Genomic DNA, 22331 nt, shown 5'->3' on the forward strand with positions numbered 1-22331 from the left:
AGTTACGCATATTGCTTTCTACACTTAATAACATAGTAATCAATATTATTTCAGTAAATGATTTAAAATCGAGCAGCTATTTTTCTTCCGAATGTTTTGCGATTCATTCATCGCAGTTTGTTTCTTAAAAGTTGCTTTCAAACATTATTTGTTCATCAAGATTCTTTCTCGTTTAATGATTTTAAAAATTTAATTTTGAAAAATCGCCGCGTTTTATATTGAAAATTCTTCATTCTTTTTGACAAACAAACCCATGTTAATGAATTTAATTCTAGTATATGTTGGTTTGAAACGTCCAATCTTTTATATGTTATATTAAGTCTGTAAATCTTACTACGTTTTCTCGCTCTGATTTAATTAATTCAACCACTTTCTTCAGATGAACAAGTAATGCCTCGATCACTTATAAAAACATCCCTTTGTTTTAATTTTTCAGTTAATTTTCCATGAATTAGTATAAGTTCCCACCGCATAACTTTTGATTTTCAATTGATTTTAATGTCATCATTGATCAGTTTTAATTGACTTAAAAGTTAAGTTACAAAATGAAGTTTCGATTTCAAAATGTTTTAAATAGTTTGAACGTTTTTGAGAATAATACGATTTGAGTGCACTAAACATTATATATATTCTTTCAAACCGGGATACTAACGATAACCATCTTGTTTTGATGTGATAATTTCATTTATTACTGAAGGCATCAACAAACAAATCAAAATTCTTTATACCTGTCAACTGTTAACAAACATCCAAGATATCAAAATCTATTATTTCAATATCAATAGGGAAGCTATCCGCAGACATACTGAATATACTTTATGTATAACGTGCAAGCACTAATCCAAATATTACGCTTTAATGTACTTTAATCTTAGGCATTTATTGACCCTTCTTGCAATTCCAAAAATTTGTGTTAGTGTATCACCTGAGAAACGAATATTACATTAGAGTTCAAATTTTTCAAACACTTCAATTATTATTGGAATAATCTAGGGTTTCTCCGAGGTGAGTTTTGAAAAAGTCCAGCATTATCATTTTATTCATTTCTGATTAAAGAAATATCTTCACACATATATACATGCAATTTCATTGGACTATAGATTGAGACATCAACAAGCACCAGAATAATAGTAGCTTTTAAACGCTGTCAAAGTCATTCTCCACTAGCAAAGGAGCTAAACATTTACTATTAAATCACGGGTTTTGTTTAGCAATAAATTTTTCCATTAAAATTTGACAATAAGACTTGCTGTAGCTGATCTAGGTTAAACCATCAGTGGTTGATGGCGCATGAAAAGTAGCTAAGCTTATTTCTCGCCTTATTTCTTATGAAGTCGTTAGCTTTAATGTGTAAAAATTAGTTACTTTGCTAGATCGTCAATCACCTTTTTGCGCCATTTTATGTATTAGATTTCATATGATAGGCATTATAGCTTTTCCCACCATAACTAATAATGTAACAAAACGGGTACGACATCAAAATTATTTTCGGTTTTACCTCTTTATGAATGAAATTCGTTTTGAGATTTTAAGTCAGTAAGTTGCATAATCGTTTTGACATAATGTATGTGTATAATAATCTCTCAATTACAATGTATACAAGCAATAATTGAATAAGTTATTAAATTTATATATCGGGAACACACGAGTTTCATATAGAACGTTTGGGGCAATTAAAGACTATATAATCATCATTTATACGAATTGTAGAAACATTAAATTATCATATTCGGTTGTCCCTGCATTTGTAAGACGGAGACAACATATGCGGGTACGACGTCCTCTTAATAAATATTTTTAAATATTTTTTTTGATCAAAAAATTTGATAGATTTAATACTAGTTTCTTTAAATGTTATTTTTACAGTAGTTAAACATAATATCAAAAATATTTTGACATATTATCTTTTATAAACGTATTAATTTAATACTGTGATGAAATTAGTCTATTTATAAAATATTATAAGTATTAATTTGTAAACTACATTTTTAATTCTAATATTTAAAACTTGAAAATTTAATTCATAAAACCAGTGCATTATACATTAGTTCAAAAATACATAGTTTGACATATTTATTTGTTATAACTTACAAGTGTTTCGTTTCATTTTTCGATGAAATTGGATATTCAAAGTAATATTTGTACTTAAACGATGTTAGCTATTTTATTGTAATTTAAAAAAATATATAACAACCGTAGTAGAAACTATATATAAACATTAAATTATTGCTGTAATATTATTATTTTCTATATACTGTAAAATTTTTAAAATATTTTAATCTGATTCCAAGGTATTTTACCACGAACTTATTCACACCATTCTGTACGATATGTCGATATTAACTTAAAAGTCGGGTTCGAAACTTTAGGACTAAACATTTTTTAAATATATGCTTCGAAAGTATGTAAAATATGCGCTATAATATGCCTCAAAAAATGTAAAATATTTATTATAATATACTTTACGATGATTTAAATATCCAAATAATAAATGCATTACAAATTTTTAAACATAATTCTATGTTAGAAATACCTTTGTTATTTATTAACATAGATACATTTTTATTAAAAGAATATTTTTGTTTGAATTCGTATGTTTTTTTCATCTTTAAGTATTGTTTATTACATTATTTTTTTTATGCTTTGGACATATAATGTTTAATAAAAGGTTACTTATGTTTTTCTTAGAGCAATTAAAAAAATGTAACATTCTCTAATCAAAAATTTATTTTAGGTTAACTTAGTACGTTATTGTATATTATGTAATGCTAAAAGTTTAATTATTGTCATATAGTAAGGTATAGTATTTATCACATTAATAGTTTGTTACATAGATAATAGGTACTCATAACTCATAAGTGATAAATAATAATAATAATCCTTTATTAAATGTTATCATTTATATTAATTGTGTGCATATCTATGGCATATATGTAAAATTATATGGATTTTAAGAATAAATAAATAGCGATAAAGAATTAACATTTTCGGAAAAATAGGTACTACATTAATAATTTCCTTGTATTGATAAACTATGTCTAATAATTCAATTGATGGGAGTACGAAAAGTTTGCCTCTATTTATGTATTTGTGTATGAACATTAATGATTATTATTACGGTTATTCCTTATATGTACTTAATTCGGTTCACTTAGTTATATTTTATTTGTTTATGAACACAGATTGATTTTGACAATGCAATGTAATGAAATTCTAATACTGCTTATCAATTTAATGTAGGTGAGCTTATAATTTTATTATATTGTTTTGTATGTGTATTTTTGTAGCAAATATTGAAATCAATACCTATATCTAATTAAATTTGTTATATGTTAATCATATTATAATATTTTAATTCAAATATTTACATTAAATTTATTTTTTGGAAACTTTAAAAAAAGACTTATTAAATTATTTGATAATTTAAATTTCATAGTATAAGTATGTGCATACTTAAAGTTATTTTTTGATTTATTTTAGTATTATAAATAACAAATCTGATTGATATGATGAATTAATTTTTGTAAATGTTTTGATATACTTTTGAATAAAAATTGCATTGTTAGGTATTCCATGATATCGTTTTTTTAATTTAATATCGTTAATTTTTATTCATAATATAAATTATGTTTTAGAAACTAAAACAAAATGCTATTTCTTTTTCTGATTTTAAATTTTAATATTAGAAACGTTAAAAAACGTTTAAGTAAAAAGACATTTCTGAGCCTAGTATGTGACAATGTGACATAAACCAGCCCATAAATATTTGTAAGACACGTGTACTCTGGGAGGTTTAATGTATGCGCGAATACAGAATAACGTAGTGCAGTTCAACATTTAATATGTCTTATAGTTTTTTCTCGACCATTATAATAGTTACTAGTAAAATTAAATTCCAAGATTTATCATTTTGCCAAATTAATAAAAAATAGTCATAATACCAACAGTAAATCAAAAATAAGATTACCAAACTTGAAATGAATAGTTATTTATTTTTATTTAAATATTATAACTGTTAATTTATTAACACTAAAGAGAATTTATTTATTTAACATAATGTAGCATAATTACTTGTAATTGTTACGAAAGCTTATCGTATTTTTATTACGATAAAGGTCAATAGTAAATTCCATAAGAATTACGTATGTATAATTATATGAAAATTAATAACACAATCTCGTATAGATGAATGTGCAATTATAGATATTTATATCAAGTTTGTCATTTAATTTTGCCTTGTCATTTTGAACATGGATTCATTTGTTTGTAATTGAAAGTGTATCGGTATAGTCGACCTTAGGATAATGAACAAAATATTAGTTGACTGCTGACGACTAAATAAAATTATGCTTTTTTTATTGGTGCAATATTTATAGATTAGTAAATAGTAACCCTATTAAATACCTGGCTTTGAATTATTATTACTCCTAGTATAGTTATTAAAAAAAAGTCACTAGCTACATATCTTGGTGAAGATGTGATTTTATTGTTACTAAAAAAAAAAAAAAAAATCAATGATAATTTTACGAGTGGTAGTGTAGTTTACACGAACCAAGTAGGTATATTCTCCAAACTGACGTGATTAATTTCCGAGTGTATTGTAATTTGTAGTAGTTTACGTATATACATATTTTTAATTAGGTCGGATTTTCACAATTTCAACTAAGTATTGGTATGGATTAATTTATTGTCAATAGCAAATAAATTTCAAACTATCCGGCATCGTAATCATACAATACAGTACCCGATATTTGTACAGAACATACACAAGCACCATATATCACCATAATATTATATCAAAACTACAATATTGCCGTTCCCATAAGCTTGTCGCTTTGATTAAGTTTTTAAAACTATGCCGCTTGTTATGTTTTTACTACTTCGTGATAAATCCTCCGAGAAAACTTTTAAAAGTCATAATGGCATTCAACTATAATATTACGCGATTCATTAAACTTAAATACTTTTTACGACAATGAAGTTTTAACATTTATGTGACGTTGATTGATCCTCTACAGAAATTTGAACATTCCTTACAAAATTATATATATAATTATAATAATTATATATAACCTATGATAATAGATATAGCCTAAAAGCTGGTCGAAATTTAATAACCTAACCTAACGTTTGATAATATTTTAAAGGTAGATAATTAAAAGACAATCAGTTATTACAGAAATGTTGGAATATTGTTATTAATTAACATATCTATGAATTGATTTAACAAACCACGCGGAAATTTAACTTGTTATATATTATATTGGTAAATATAAAAGGCTGAAGGATTGTTTACATAATAACATTTCTCATCCAACTATTTAACGTATATTATATTATTATATATACTGTACATAATATATTATGTTTAGACGTAACTTCGTGGAAAGATGATTGAAATAAATACTTCGTAATTAAAATTAAATAGATGGTCCTTGTGGATTTTGTATATTTATACATACATACATAAACATAGACGTTTTAAATTATTGGGTGGGTCGTTGGCTATTATTACTCATTGATTCGTAAATGTATTTAATATAAATATTGGAGATGCTTTTGTATTTTGTAAACATTTCGTTCTGTATAGCAGCTATACAGCTGAAATATTATAAAACGTCGATTTTTTTTTTCTTTCTCTAATTCCATTTGTTATTTATTACAGGTTATATTGAACGCAACAATACGTTTATGGCAATGGTGATGTAAACATGGGGGAACGACAATACATAAGAAGTCACCGACACAGTTGGTGGCCACCGAGACCGCCATGGATAACTCTGATGTCGGTGTCATTATTAGTTAATTTGGCGTACACTTCGATAACCTGTGGCCCGGGTATTAAATCAGCTGGAGGTAAGAATACGAATTGCTTTTAAATATTAAGTTTTTAAATATCTTATTAAGTAATGGTTATATTATAACGCTATTAATTGCGATGCAAAAATATTACATTGCCTGACAAATTACGATGTCTTCGTCTACCTATATTCGCAATACTCTCAGCCATGAATGGTGATGCATAGGTAGGTACCTATAATAATTATTGTAGTGTCAGCTTCTCCACGCAACCTAATCAAATTAAACTCTTTATCAATAACGCTCCGGCTTATACAAAATCTATGAAAAATAAATATGAAAGTAAAAATTGTACTTTGATAATAATATATAGAACGCAATGGAATTCATATAAAATAAAATAGACTCAGACTTGAAATAAATTATATTTCAAATACATTTTTTTATAAAATAATTTAGTTATACAATTTATTATTAATCGTATAGTTGGAATTTTGGCAGTACACTTAGTCGCTAATATTGAAAATATTATGTTAAAAGTTACAATGTATTGTCCTACAGCATTCACTAATTAGTAAATATAACACAATATTTAATATCAAAATAAATGACTAATTAATTAAAATCACAACATTATAGATGTATACTACAAAATGTATAAAATAGCTGACTCCGACTAAATTCATATAATCTACAAATATTGAAACTGATATTTCTTACCTAATCACCTAGAGGTTATTTAGAAATTTGCTGTAATAACTTTAAAATGAACTCCAAAATCTTTTAATTATATATAATTTAATTTAGTACCTAAACTTAATTCGCTATGTGTAATTAAAATATATTATCCATAGTTTTTGTACATTTTAGTTGTACTTTTATGGTATTTTGTGTACAAAATACATACATGTGTATTTTAATTATTGAATACGGCACTGCATTAATTACAAATTATTCTCAATATTTTTTTATCAGTGCACCATTTAAACATAGTACCTCTTAATAAGAGAAAAGACAGCCGTTTTAATATTTCATTTTTGGTAATAAATCAATTATCTATTAATTTATTCAACCTTTAAGGAGATATGTATTTCTTTTTTATTCAGGGCAATCCAATATCAATTACTCACAAAAACTTTATAAATTTTAGTGTCTTCATTGATTTAAATTAATGATAAAAATAATAATATTGATTAACCGACACCAATAAAAAACCATTACCATAAAATATTGTAATAATAGTATTACTTTAGCTATATAATGTAAAAAAAACTATAAAATATCTGTATTAAATATAACTATAAATAAAAATATAACATTTTTTGATGTTGATATTGTGTAAATAGAGATACTGCAAACAAAATAAGCCTTTTATCAATATTATACAAAGTAAATATTATACAACATGTGATTTTTGTAACCAAATCCCTAGGGGAATGTAGTACTTCCTTAAAGGTGCATATTGAGATTTATCCGTACTATATTACTAGATAATAAGTAATATTTAATAACTAAAATAATATGACACAATGTTATTTTTTGTACAATATTTTAATTGTTATTAACTCAATACTAAATTTAAAATGGTAACATTAAAATAGTTTTAATTTTAATACTCGGATACGCGCCATCTTACTGATGGTTTGAGTTATTTTAGTTACCTTTAAAAATAAAAGTATCTAAAACTGTTTTAACGTCATCACTCATCATAATATTATTATAAACATAGTAATTGAGTATAAACTAGTATCTATAAAATATGTTTGCACAATTTATACTCGATGGTACTATATTATTATACGTCACATATTGCTTTAAATTTCATTTATTGACGATTAATTTCAACAAATTTTCACCTGTATTGTGATTTCAGATGATTTTCAGGTATCGAATCGGTTGTTTTATTATGTTTAGTTATTTTGTTTGTTTTACTATAGTGCTAATGCGCGAGAAAGATATGTTTTTCTTTTCTGTGCTTGCAAAAATGACTACGTCGTGTCCGACTATGACCGCATTGTAACCAGAACCTCAGATAAAAAAAAAAAAAAAAATATTGAAACCATTAGCTTTTGTAATTTATTGCAAACTGAAACATACTAATACGTTGTGCTTGACAACACCATTTAAACGCGACCAACTGGCTGGACCTAATGGCTTATTTTTACTACTTTGGCGTATGACACTAATTATTTATATTCTAATTTTAACACTACAATATTATTATTGTACATTATATTTTATAACGTTTCTGGCCTGCTGCGGACAGCATGATGAAGTTTTCTTTGTTTGAATTTTGGCGTGGTCGAATCGCTCGAATAATAAAAAAAAAATACCGTGGATATCACGAAATTGGAATAATTAGAAACGCCAATTTTGAAAACAGCGAAGAAGACTATTCGTCACTAAGTATGTCACTTGGGATGTGGTTGGTTTACAAGAGATTTTTTTTCCGATACTCTTCTTTCGTTCGAATATCGAGTGTGCTGGTCAGCATGCTCTGCTTGACACTCACCGTTCTACGAATTGAGAGCATTACTGCTGCGCGCTACAACGGCTTCGAGTGGTCTACATAATTTTAGCATTTATGATTAATGTATGGATAAATAAACGCAAAATATTAATGTTATTTGATTTGTCTATGTAAATTATTGCGAACGAGCTACAAAACTTATTTGGAAAACTATAGGTATACCTACATACAGGTACTAATTAAAATCGTACTGTACCTACTAATAGAACATCATAAATACATTTTGCAGTTAATCTCATATTAATTTACATAATTGTATAATTGTTGATTTAGTGTATTAATTTTTTATTTTGAATTATTATAGACGTAGGAAAAATGTTATATTGATATCACAATATTTATTATTATCCCGTTATTTACCTATAAACTATTGTTGCTTGTTATTTTATTGGTATATAATATGTATTATAGGAATTTTTGCGAAATTCTGTCATTTTTTATCGTTTTAATAATTTGAAAAAATCGCCAACCAAATGATTGGAGTAAGAGAGCATTTTAATTATTACGTAAACTGAGGACCAACAACAAGTGTTCCTAATAATTTTGCCAACGGTGATAAATTATAATTTTAATATATTGTAACCTATATATCAGGAAAAAAGTAACATTTTAAATTTGAAATATCATTAAAGATTATCAATTTTATAATTTTGCAATATTATTATGTAGAATAAAATATGTTATACATATACACCTATCGGGTGATACGACGAGTTGTAGCTGAAAAAAAATTTCTAAATACATTTTAAAAGTGTTTAAACTATAAAATCTTAATATTTTATTAAATTAGCAGTCGGGTATTCAATATAGAAAATTTCTATGTTATATTTCTATTTTTACATATTTCTATTAGAAATACGTATTATCTTGAAATTAATTTTAATATACATACTTACTATTAAGTATAATTATTTGCGATTGTTTTTTTTCTTAAATTAAGAAATAAATGTGTTTCTTCGTATGTATTTTGTAGGTATACGAGAAAAATTTGTAATTAAAAAATTTAATTTATATTTCCTGATTTAGTATATTTTGTTCGATTATCGACGAAACTAATTCAGATACTTATCTATTAAATGCGCCTATTCTAATGTAGTGTTGATGGTTTTAGTAACTGTTCCGAGAGGCGATATTGTCATTGAATATGGCACCGGCGTTCCCTTGGAAATCACGTGCGTTTTAGACCCTGATAATGAGAAAGTGCGAAACCTATTTCGGAATGACACTGCCGACGGTGGTAAAGCTATTACGCCGAGCCAGCGGATCGTCTTCTACAAGAACGCCGAACGCGTGTCCAGACAGTACATAACAATTATCAATTCAACAGCGACTCAATTGCTCATCTCCGATCCGCTGCCTGGTCGGGATACCTATTATTGCACGCTGTTACTTGACGAACAACCACGTCCTAGCTATGATAATGGCAGTGACGCACAGTTGTCTACGCAGTCTAGTGATTCTTCGTCGTTTCCCACCCAGCCACCGACGAGCTTAGAAACTAGTGGACCCCCTTCACTGGTATCGCAAGAATCTGAGGTCGGGGTGTGCCTCAACAGCGTTGCCGTTGGATGTAAGTTAACTATTTTTATTTGCGATTATGGTACTTGTTGTATTACAAGTAATAAATTAGTAATGAAAATCATCGAAAACCGTAAAAACTGTATAACTTGTATGTGTACACGTGTTTCATTGCAAAAATTATCTTCATTGTATTAATTTAAATTAAAATCCTCCCAACACGTTCTAAATATTTGAAAATTGCTCAGAATTAATATATATCTAATAATAATAAATTTGCCGATTATTAAAATAAACTTTCAGCTCATGATGAAAGATTGCAGTTCAAGTTTATTCTTTAAGTGCTACAGTAAATACAAGTATTTTACCGCGTTATCATAGTTGAAGTGCAATCGTTCAAACTTTTATTTTCTTATCGGTCTGATAAGTCGAGACTGTTGTGTCTTCTTTGATTGATTATTTAATTTTAATTATTTATCTTAATTTTAATTTTTACGAGTTAAGTGAATTATTAACGATTATTAACATTATTGATATAAGCTTAACACTTCGTTAATTTCAAGTACATGTTTTATTTTAAGAACTTTAAATATTTGTTGTATACACTAAGTATACAATGAAGTTATATCTTTTAAAATCAAGTATCTCATTCTTTTAATTTTAGTACTTGCGTAAATTATACATGTACCTACTACCTGTACAGAAATAAAAATTATTATAATTTTGTTTGATTTTTCACTATAAATATTGTTGTTTTTTTTAGTTAAGCCGGCTATGATTACAAATTTTTCTTGTATATCTAATAATTGGGTAAGTTTAACATGTAATTGGACCAAACCAGAAAACCCAATTAAAACATCATATAAGTTATTCTTCAGACTACCTGGTCGCGCTGGAGGCAGGTAATGTACAATAGTATAATTTATATACACGTGGTTAATAACTAAACTATATTTCTTTTATTATAAAATATTCTTTTTTTTTTTTTTTCAGAACTATTATAAATTGTCCTAAGGATTCAGATTCTAGAGAAAATACTTGTTATTGGGATTTCTCTACTACGCCAATATATAGACAACCGTACGAATATTATTATTTTACATTAATTGGTGACAACATATTGGGAAACTCAACTACAACTATTCGTTTTCATCATTACGCCAATGGTATATTACATTTACTGCTTACATTTTGTTTTACTATGAATTGCAAACGTGTTATAATTAGTTTTTATATTAAAATAATAACTTTACCGTATATATCTAGTAAAAAATAAATAAATGTTTTTATATTTGATTTAGTTATTCCCGCGAGCCCTATTAATATAACAGTGGTAGATAAAACTCAATCTAGTGCCATGCTAAGGTGGTCTGTAGGCACAATGACAGCCTTTCCACGAGAACTAATTCATAAGATTGAATATAAGTCTCAATGGGATTCCAATCCTGAACATTGGCATGTAAGTACTCACACATTTTCCAATAAAATTAACAATTATATTATGGTAACATTTGTTTTTCGCAGTCTGTAAATGTGAGTGACGTTTGTAATTCGTCATCAACGTCCAATCAAACCAATTCTTTTTCAAATTGTCGGGAACGTGATACAGACTATTATTATTTTAATGTAACTGATTTAAAATACCCGTTCACACATTACGATTTTCGCATATATGTACGTTCTTCAGTTGCTCGTGGGGAGGACAAATGGTCTCCTCCTGGCTGTATAACTTTGAAAACCAAGCCTTCAAGTAAGTTAATTTATGTATCTATATTGTTATAAGTATATTGCACTATATGTTAATAAATTCAATTAAATTTAAACATTTAAATAATATGTATTTATTTTTTTCAATAATATAATTTTATTAATATAATATTGAAATAATATCTCTACAGTTCCTAGAAGACCTCCTCGAACTGATGTAGGAAGCTTTGAGTGTGTAACGTCACCTGTCGATAAATCAAAAAGAGACATATTCATTTATTGGCAGAATATTGATGACAATGAGAAATGTGGTGAATCATTTGAGTATCGTGCTTACTATACTTCCACATCTGCTGATAACAAGACCATGTTAGTACTACTTTTCAATCTACTTATTTATTTTAATTTATTATTGAACTCATTTTTGAATTTAAACTTATTTCATAATACAGAATTCACCGCAGTAACGAAACATATAAGAATTATGCCAAGTTTGAAGGACTCAATACCGACATTGGGTACAATTTTACTGTGTATTCATCAAATAAAGAAGGTTTATCAACTGAGTATTCAACAATTTTTGTACCCAGCGAATCAGACAGTAAGTACACAAACGTAATTCAAAATTGTTTGGATAAGTCTTAATGTTGACTGTGTTATTAGAACTTGACGAACCGTTATCATTTACAAAAATGGCATTTGATGAACGAGGTGTATTTGAACTTTCATGGAAAAATGCTAGTAGTCAAAAATCATTAGCAGCCAATCAAGTTAATGATTATACTATATTTTGGTGTGAAAATGATAAGGACCGTCCATACCAGTGTAATGTATGTACAATTTAAATTAACATTACGTATATATATAGGAATATGTCACGCCATATTAGAATGTTATCTAATAATAATACATTTTATTTGTAATTTCTTTATATTACAGTTCTACTTTATTTTACGCTGCTATATATTATTTGTTGATATACCTACTAATATTACACTTTTTTTTATTTATTTAGTTTTGTTCCCACTTATATATATAAATTGATTTGCATTGATAATTACTACTATTAAGTTAAACTGAAACTTGTATTAATATTCTTTGTTATTCTTGCTAAATGGTTTTATTTAACCCGTTGATTTATAAAAACAAATAATCATAAAATAATAATTTTTAGTAAGCTGAACGTAAATAATCTAAGTACATTAACATATATTGTTTATTGACTTTAGTTAATTGAGTTAGTCAATATTAAGAGCATTGAGTAATAAGTTGATGGTAAACAAACGATATACCTATTTAACTCAAGAAGTAAAGTTAATATGGAAAAAAGTATTAAGAGGATGACAGTACACTATTTGTTTTCTTTGTAACTCACGTGTGACCTAGTGAATTGGTATTTAATTAAACTAATCTCGTGTTAACTTTAATATTAGAAATAATCGTAGGTACTAACTTTAAGATAAGAAAGTTATCTGTTTTTATATGTAAACTTTTTACAACAATTCAATTTTTATATGCGCAAGTTAGGAGTATGTAAAATATTATGGTTTAAAAATGCAAAAAACTTGAATTATCGTAAACATCCAACATACGGAAATAGATATAATGTTATTAACTTTAAGTTTTAAAATAAGTCAATTCACATAATTATTAATAAGCTTACAAGACAAGGCTGGTTCTCTTGAACGCAAATTTGCCATATTTCGCACAAGTCAAGGCGAAAAAACAAATAATGCCCTGACATTCTCTTAACTTAACTCAATTAAAAATAAGTTAATTATTATTATTATTATTTTTTGATTGCTACCCAAGTCACAAAAATTGATTTTTATATTTTTTTAAATAATACGAAATATGTTGTTAAAAATGCATTCTACTATACATTTACATTTGTGTATTGTATACTAGCAGCTAAAATGTTTTTGACGATTACTCGTTTTGATCAATCAATAATATTGATTTCTTCATTTTATTTTAAATTGTGTATAGTGTGATTAAATTAAACAATAAGATAATAATTGTTTTAACTTAAGCTATAAATATATATCAATATAATTCACACTTTATCTAGTTGAGTTAATAAGTAAAAAATAACTTTTTAACTATTTCCTATTAATGCCACATTCGATAATTTTATTGTAAAATAATTTTTAATAGTTTTGAAATATTCACTTAAAAGTTAAATATTTTCAAACACGTTAACAGAATTATTTTTATAAACTCCCTCTCACCCATCTAAAAAAAAAATTAAAACAAAATAATAATTACCTATACATTATGATTTTTATGTATAGGGTTATATGAACTGGATGCATATACCAAGTTCAGAATCTTGCTATAATATTACTGTATCAGATCATATGAAAATATATCAGTTTGCAATAAGTGCTAACAGTCAAAGCACATTAAAGACTGGTGTTACTAGTGTTTATCAACCCTCTTATACAAGTAGTGGGATGGTATGGGCATCATGTACAGTACTACATAATAAAAGTATAAACATTATTTATTCATTGAGTTTTTAATTTATAAATTTTAACACTGTATGAATACAATTTTTTTTTTTAATTAGTCGTCGGAAAAATAAAAAACGTCTGGGTAAATATGATTGGCTCGACATCTATGGAATTGAGATGGAAACTTGACTGCTCTGACAGAATAGGCGCAGTTCTAGGATTTCGTATATTTTACTGTCCTGTAGTATCCATAAATAATTCTGCGTGTAAAGGTAAGACATTATTATAATATTTAACTATCAAATTTAATACATATAAATAACATATTACGAATTCATAGAGTTATTTATAATATCTGTTCTAATTATGTATTATTAATCGGGAGCAAAAAAAAATTTACTGATGATTATTTATTGAATTAAATTTAAATTTTTACCTTTTTAAAAAAATTATTAACATAAAAAAGTTATATTATTACTTGATGAGTTGTGAAATTCATTATTATTTTCTTTGTGAATTTCATTTTAGAACCTATGTTAAATAAGACTGTTGGTGGTGAGATGTCACAAGATAGTAGAGGAATAGCAAGCATTACGGATCTCAAGTCGTATACTACATATATGGTTACCATTGCATTAATCACTAAACATGGCGAAGGGTTACATAGCGATCCTTTGCTCAACACCACTCTAGAAGGAGGTATATTTGCGTATTTGACATATTATTGATTCTAATTTAATTTTAGCTCTATCAAAATATTATTAATCATATTTGTTAATTAATGCCGTTTAATACTCAGCACCCGATATTCAAAATCTAACCATAAATGTCACGGGATTAACCAATACGACTGTCTCTCTTCAGTGGTCGCCTCCTAAATTCGCGAATGGTATTGTCCGTTACTACCATGTTCATTATTATTTGGACGATATATTACAGCAACAAGATTTGATTGATTCATTTGACGAACAACAAGTCATAAATGAACAACGTCGTATTACAGTTCATGACACAAAGGTTAGTATTTTAATGTTTATAAAAACATGTCTATATTAATATATATATTCTTAATAAAATTTTGATATGAAATCCAAAAAGGTATGTAATAATAATAATAATAATAAAATACAATTATTTTTAGTGTCGTCTGGATCACCTTGAAAGTTACAGAAGCTATACAATCACCATCACTGCATGCACAACAATTTGTTCAGAACGTTCACTTCCCATAAAAGTGCGAACAGCTGTAGGACGTGAGTTAAAAACTTTAAAATCATACCAATACGAGTCAATGTTATACTAACATATTATATTTATATATAGAACCAGGAAGGGTTCCTCAACCAACTTTAAACTACGAAAACAGCACTAGGGTAGCTGTGTCTTGGCTGAAACCTATGAAACCGGCTGGTCCAGTCGATTATTACGAATTAATTGTAGCACATCACAGTGGACCCACAAATTCACAAACTACAAATGGCGGTTTTTCTTCGCCTATCACTTTGGCTTCAACACAACTACAAGAAAATATGAACAATTTCTTTTACCGCAGCAATTGTAAATATCATTGTACTATATTTTAGATTTTTTATAGGATTTAATCGGTTTTTTTTTTTATTTTTACTCGCCTAGCAAACGTGTTCCGTGTGCCTGTTCCCGATTGTAATAATGAAGAAGAGAGAGGTCAACAAACGTTTTCATTTTCTGTACGAGCTGTGAACAACAATCCACTTGATCCTCATAGGCCATATTATGGTCAATGGTCAACTCCTGGATCGGTCAATTGTGTGTTGCCAGGTAATTTATTTTCAATGTAGAATTTTTTTAAATATATATACCAAATTTCCGTATGAGGATATTTAATGATTTAATAAAAATATGATGTGCGTATTATATAAAAACCAACATTTGAGCAAATATTAATTATTTGAACACTAGACTAAAAACTTTTATCAAGTTAAAAATAAATAATACCTAACATGTATATATTTCGAGTCATTGAAATTATAAAACTTAGAATAAATAAATCTTTATATTATTTTATAATTGAGAGTAGGTATCTGAATATAAGATTATAAAATATAAATGTTATTTTCAACGACGCGCCTATCAAAAACGTAATGTTGATTAATAAAATTTTATCCTGAACGTTAAATTAATTATATAAAATTTACAGTTAAGTTCCGGAAGCATTGATTAACTTAAAACGTCCATCATTAAATTTGAAAAATGAAATTACTTTTACTATTCCATTAATTTTTCCTTTTTGTTAATGTCTATAACTCGTATTTTGAACAATACAGATTGAGAAGACGTTAATGATTTTATAATTGTTTTTACTATTGGTAGCTCAGTAATTAATACCTAAATCTATTTTTTTTTTTTTTTTATTTTTTTTTTTTAAGCGTTTATTTTTATCTAACATTTTTAGATTTTAATGGGGACGATAAATGTATTGATTTTATGTTTTAGATGTTTTAATTTATTTGTTGTTTCTGAAGACTTTCTAGGTTAAAAGTTCAGGGATTTTATATAAATTGTTCGTATACCAATTGAAAACTATCAAAAATACATGGTCATAGTACTGTTAATTATAAACATTTAAAATTAAATTTTGACGAGATTCATAAAAATTGAAAAAAAAATTGCAAATCAAAAATTGTTATTAAAAATGTATACTTAAAATTTAAAAGTTTTATTCAAGATGGTCCCTCATAACAGTTGCTATTACTTGAAGAAAAACATGAAGTTATATAATATCATAATATTATACATAAGCGTTTAAAGCTTAAAATTAATAAAATTGGTTATTTACATATAAAATAACGATTTATTATTAAATTATTTTGTTTTTTATTAAAATTAAAAACAAATAATTGTAGATATACATACATGAAATAATTTTCAAAATATTTTAGCCGAGCATTTATCGATATTTGACAATGTAATAGGATATTATATATTAAATTTATCGATAAAATAAAAACCTTGAAATTGTAATATTTCTCATAAGTTATTATAACTATTTAAAAATATTAAAAATAAATAAGCATTTTTTATTATCATTTGAAGTTTAAATGTTCACAAAATCTGATAAATTTATCAAAATTTGCAAATTATTTTGTAGTTAAAAATTTATAAAAATATTAAATTATTAAAAGTAATGCTTGAAAATTGAATAAAGTTTTCCCCTTCTTACTTTATTAAAGTTCTTTTCTAACTAAAAATCTTAAAAATATATAAAAATGGTTTTTTTATGTTGGCATTTGAAGTTCCTATTTGGATTGAAATCAGATATTTATTTATTTTTTTTTTTTCTGAAGCTTTTAACGTAAATTATAATATTTTATACACATTACATTTTATAATGCAATATTTTGGGCAAAAAATTGTCTTACTAATAGTAAATTAAATTGAATTAATAGAAATATAATTATTAAATAGTAAAATATTAATTTACTTAATAATATAGGATAACATTATCACCACTAAGAATCTTTTTTTCGTATGTAATTATTTATCATTTAAATAAATTTTAGCACATTTTACAGTAATTTACTCTATGACAAACACCTATTGCACAGCATAGACGTTCCCTACTTTCTCCTTTTTATCTCTTTTATATATTTATATTTTATTATATTATACTATTAATATTGAAATTTTTTTTTTAAATTTTAACTCTTGTATATAGTTTTTAAATTTGATATTAATATTTTAGATTTTAATTTTAAAATATACATGAACATACATGAAGATAGTAATCTGATGCTTATGAATTGAAAATAATTTTCATTTTTTTTTTCTAATTGTACCTTTTTTAATCTGAAAAAATGTTGTAGATGTGTTTTACACGTTAAAAACAGTTGTTCTAATCATTATGGTTTTTAAATTAAATTTGCAAAAGTATAAAATTTTATAATAAATTATGTTAAAAAAAAAAAATTAATAGTAATAAATCAACCATCTAAAGTAGACTTAGCTTACAAGCCATACATTTCTTTGATAATGAAACTTTTTATGTTTATCATTATCTCGTTATATAATTAAATTCCTTTAAAACTAGTTACAACTTACAGTAACCTAACTTCGTGTTCTACTTAAAATAAAGTTCCATGTCTAATAAAAATAAATTTAATCATTTTTCTGGTTAGTAAGTAATAGTTATTATATATATGAATATCATAATTATTATATTATCAAATTAATTATAATTTAACCTAAAAATGCAATATCATATAATAAATAATAATATATAAAAATAATTACTTATAATATTTTGATAACATTTATATACGATTGGAATAGTATGTGCACCATAGTAGCATAATTATACAATAGCGACATCTTTAATAATAAGTGTACCAATTTTATTACTAGACGATTATTTATTTAATTTTATATATCTATAAATAGTCGCATATTGTTACGTGGGAAGAACGAAAAAGTTTTACGGGTTCTTGTGACTTATTTTTTATTTATATAATATAGGACATACGTGATGCGCTAATAAAAAAGTCGTATATTGTTTTAATTTTGTGAACTGTCCGCAAAATGATAGGGTCTGGGTCGTCGATCCGCAGATCTTTACTTCAGTGTATTTTTATAATAGAATCAACTTCGGTTAGCCAGTTTCCTGTACAAACTTGGGTTATTGCAAAAGTACTTATTTTTTTCCGGCTTTTGGCCTAGGGCTACTCAAAATATTGCCACTTAATTTAACGTTACGTTATTGGTGTATTTCCGACAGTAGGCCCTTTTTGTACTAAAAATGAACAAATATCACTGCGTGCAGTAAAATATACAATATTAATTTAAAACTACTCGCGAATTTATACTTGTATATTTCATAAACAAACATTTAAGCGCCTAATATTTGATTGATATAGAAAAAATAATATTGTATGTACGAATAATAAAAACATCTTATGTTGTTGGTCTTTGTATTCTCAATGTATATAATACATTTGCAAATTTATTTGATTTTGATTAATTCTTTAATTTCAGTTTTTGATAACATTAAATATTGACAAATAAAAAATCATTTTAAAGTTGTAAAATATCTTGACTTCAACCATGACTATTTAATTATATCATTTTTTTAAATTTAATTTCTTAAATTGCATTTCAAATTTTAATAAATAGATTTTTTTACATTTATTGTTAATCGAATGCGTTAATTATTCCATATTAACGCTCTTTCGGGTACGTTTATATGCATGTATAATAATTAATCATATTAATCGTATTAAAGTGCATTAAGTCCCAGTCCTCAATCATCTGCAGCCTCCATCAAACAGTTTTTACAACTAATTTTAAATTACCTTAGAAGTTATAGCTTGAAGACAATTAATTTGTTAGCTGTATTATTTTAAAGTACCCTGATAAAGGGTAGGTACTATTTTTCGCTATAGAGATATGTACATTTTTTCTTATTTATGTAAATATAAGCAACAATTATTCAAATTCTTTTAAGTAAGCAAAAAGTAAATACTGAGCCCGCAATACACTTATTACGTTAGTTATAAATATTAATACAACGAATTCCATGTGAGGTAAGCTATTATACTATTACAACGTGTATGTATAACTTCACTCGACGGTTGAGAAACAGATTCAACATTATAAAAATTTACAGTTTTAGAATTTAGAAGATTAAAATAAATTTGATTGTAGAATACACGATAAACAAAACAATAAAATAAACAAATAAGGAACAACCAAACAACATACATTCTTCAAACGTGTAATTATTTATAATGTATCTTGATATACTAAAATAAATCGAGTTAAATTGTATGTTATAAACTTACAATGTTTTAGTTTAGCAATTAAGTGGTGTAAAATATTACGCGTGTCTTTTTAATATTTTAAATATGTTTAAAAAAATCAAAATAATACTTTTTTCAAATATCTATAGAGCTATTACATTTTGTTGGATCGTGTCCAAAGCTGTATGTAAATAAATGTTAGGCTGTAGTCGGTGTAGGTATGTTTGCATAGTCGTTGCTTGCTTAGAATAAAATTGTTTGAACCACTAAATAATACTAAAGTTCATTAAAATAACATATTTTAAATTCTAAAAAGAAATATCTATTATTACTTTTCATAATAAAAGCAATTATTTGTGTTCTTTCCGGCCTATATATATATATATATAAAACGTATATAATTATATGTTTTAATTATCTACTAAATTATCAAAAAATAGAAATGTATAGATGAACACCAGCATAGCATACTCCACTTCGTAGATACTAAACTAAACATGCTCGAGTTGGAAATTAATTATTAACAATGATGACAAAATTATTGTATTTTTCAAAAATATTAATGGTAAATAAAATACTACTATAGTATATAATTATATTATAATATTATGATATTATCTAAAATCGAATAATGTTATTATTATTTTTGGGTATATAGGAAAACCTGTATACTGACCTTTGTTAAGACGGAATCCTGTTCTGTGCAGAAATTTATCATGGTCATGACAGATTTCTATAATTTAACATAGGACTAAACCCTTGATAAAACGGAACCTGTCTAACGTAAAATGGAAAGCTTTTGTGCGTATAATTAAACACAATCGTGTTTATGTAGGTACTTAAATATTTCCACTTATATGGAACATTTCAATATCATGTAGTATAATTCAGGATAAAATATTTTTAAGATATTTTTTGGATACAATTCACTAGTAAATAAATAGTCATTTACATTAATAAATAATAATACTTAACGCACACTAAAGCGTAATTTCCAAATGTATCTCGAAACAGAGACATAGTATGAGTAGCCGGTTTCTCAGATTATCATTTAATAATAAACATTAATTAATTAAACGCGTATTTAAATCGACCCTGAATAGTAGAGTGTGTACCTTACCTAAAAGTGGTGATATTGTTTCCTAATCACTTTCATTGTCGTATTGATTAATTAATATTGTATAATTTTAATTTTTTATAGTATATTTAACGTCCGTTAAAAATTAACTAATATCATAATATTTAAGCCTTAGATATAATAACATACTGATTTTAACTTTATTTTATTAACATACGTATATAATGTACCTAAAAAACTTCTTACATCCAACATTTTTTGTTTTTATTTTTATTTGCACTCATACCATCACACTACAATATTGTAAAACTTACATTCAACCGTTTTTTGTTTTTTTTTTATTTTTATTTGTACTCATATCATCGTATTACAGAATTGTAAAACAGATATTGTGTAGACCGATAATATTATTGTATCATAATATATCGACCAATTGTTTTTTATTTTATTATTTTTCTCTTTAACTTAATTATTATTGTTTTTCTTTAGGTCTTCCTCTAGCGCTTCATTTAGTCATATGGTCATGTTTGTTCATCGTTTTATCCACTGTTTCCACGTACTGGGGTAACAGGTAAATGTCACATTTCAAAACAATACTTTTATATTGTTTTCAATATCGTTTCACTTTAATGTTATTATAATGTATATTTATTTTTATTCATAAGACTCTGGAGAAAATACAAAGTTATGCATAACGTAGAAGTAGTTCTACCACCCACGTTGAATATCAATTTCAAATTTGTAAGTATTTATCTATATTATTTTTTGCGGTGAAACTTTCGTTAAATAACCTAAATAATATATCAAATTTTTTATTTGATTCTGTCGTGTGTTCTTAGAAAATGTATTACTTGTATCACATTCATTCTAAATAATGACTACAAAATCATTTTAAACTGCTTAAATTCATAAGTTAGAAAATAAGAAAATTTGTCAAGTTGGATACAGTTAACTGGGTCAACACAAATTTATATAGTTACTTATTTACTAACGGTATTGGAACGTTTTAAAAAGTATACCACAAAATTCATGTTTGTGGTTCGTCAAACATATTTTACTCAGTAAGATTTCAATTGCAATAATGGTTATGACAGTATATAGGTAATAATTATAATATTATACGGTCCCTGCAAATTACTGCCTTCGAAAACTTTTCATAGCATATCGCGACCACAAGCCAAACAATAAGGGCGGTAATACTTTATTATTATAGTTGTGCCAAAGCATAATAATATTTAAACAACGACAGCGATATAATTACCGTCATTTTACTTTCATAGTTACCTATGCGTTTCGACAACGCGCTTCGTTCGTACTACCCTCGTTCACTGATAGACATCGTAAAACGTATTGTGGTGAACTTCAACTCGCGCTCACCAACTTTATTTCTTTATACAGTTTTTTTAACTCTGTCAGTCGTCCCACGAAAGTTTGTCACCGCATTAAATTATTATCGTTATAGTTTTTTATTA

General features: G+C 26.0%; 1 protein-coding gene across 2 annotated transcripts in view; it reads left to right on the forward strand.

Annotated features, from left to right (window-relative positions):
- The window catches only part of LOC112595295 (cytokine receptor-like), a 57009-nt gene that overhangs the window by 29527 nt on the left and 5151 nt on the right, over nucleotides 1-22331 (forward strand). For both annotated transcript variants that reach the window (XM_025340436.1, XM_025340437.1), the window contains exons 2-19: nucleotides 5666-5856; nucleotides 9441-9899; nucleotides 10611-10749; nucleotides 10841-11013; nucleotides 11149-11306; nucleotides 11372-11597; nucleotides 11746-11923; nucleotides 12007-12155; nucleotides 12218-12384; nucleotides 13849-14047; nucleotides 14127-14282; nucleotides 14539-14709; nucleotides 14810-15027; nucleotides 15152-15263; nucleotides 15334-15567; nucleotides 15643-15807; nucleotides 21349-21430; nucleotides 21525-21600. In XM_025340436.1, the coding sequence (XP_025196221.1) occupies nucleotides 5712-5856; nucleotides 9441-9899; nucleotides 10611-10749; nucleotides 10841-11013; nucleotides 11149-11306; nucleotides 11372-11597; nucleotides 11746-11923; nucleotides 12007-12155; nucleotides 12218-12384; nucleotides 13849-14047; nucleotides 14127-14282; nucleotides 14539-14709; nucleotides 14810-15027; nucleotides 15152-15263; nucleotides 15334-15567; nucleotides 15643-15807; nucleotides 21349-21430; nucleotides 21525-21600 (3207 nt within the window). In that variant the 5' untranslated portion in view covers nucleotides 5666-5711. The remainder of the gene's footprint in view (nucleotides 1-5665; nucleotides 5857-9440; nucleotides 9900-10610; nucleotides 10750-10840; nucleotides 11014-11148; nucleotides 11307-11371; nucleotides 11598-11745; nucleotides 11924-12006; nucleotides 12156-12217; nucleotides 12385-13848; nucleotides 14048-14126; nucleotides 14283-14538; nucleotides 14710-14809; nucleotides 15028-15151; nucleotides 15264-15333; nucleotides 15568-15642; nucleotides 15808-21348; nucleotides 21431-21524; nucleotides 21601-22331) is intronic.

The sequence above is a fragment of the Melanaphis sacchari genome, unplaced genomic scaffold (assembly GCF_002803265.2).
Source record: "Melanaphis sacchari strain LSU unplaced genomic scaffold, SCAv2.0 Contig26_pilon_pilon, whole genome shotgun sequence".
Classification (NCBI taxonomy): Eukaryota; Metazoa; Arthropoda; class Insecta; order Hemiptera; family Aphididae; genus Melanaphis; species Melanaphis sacchari.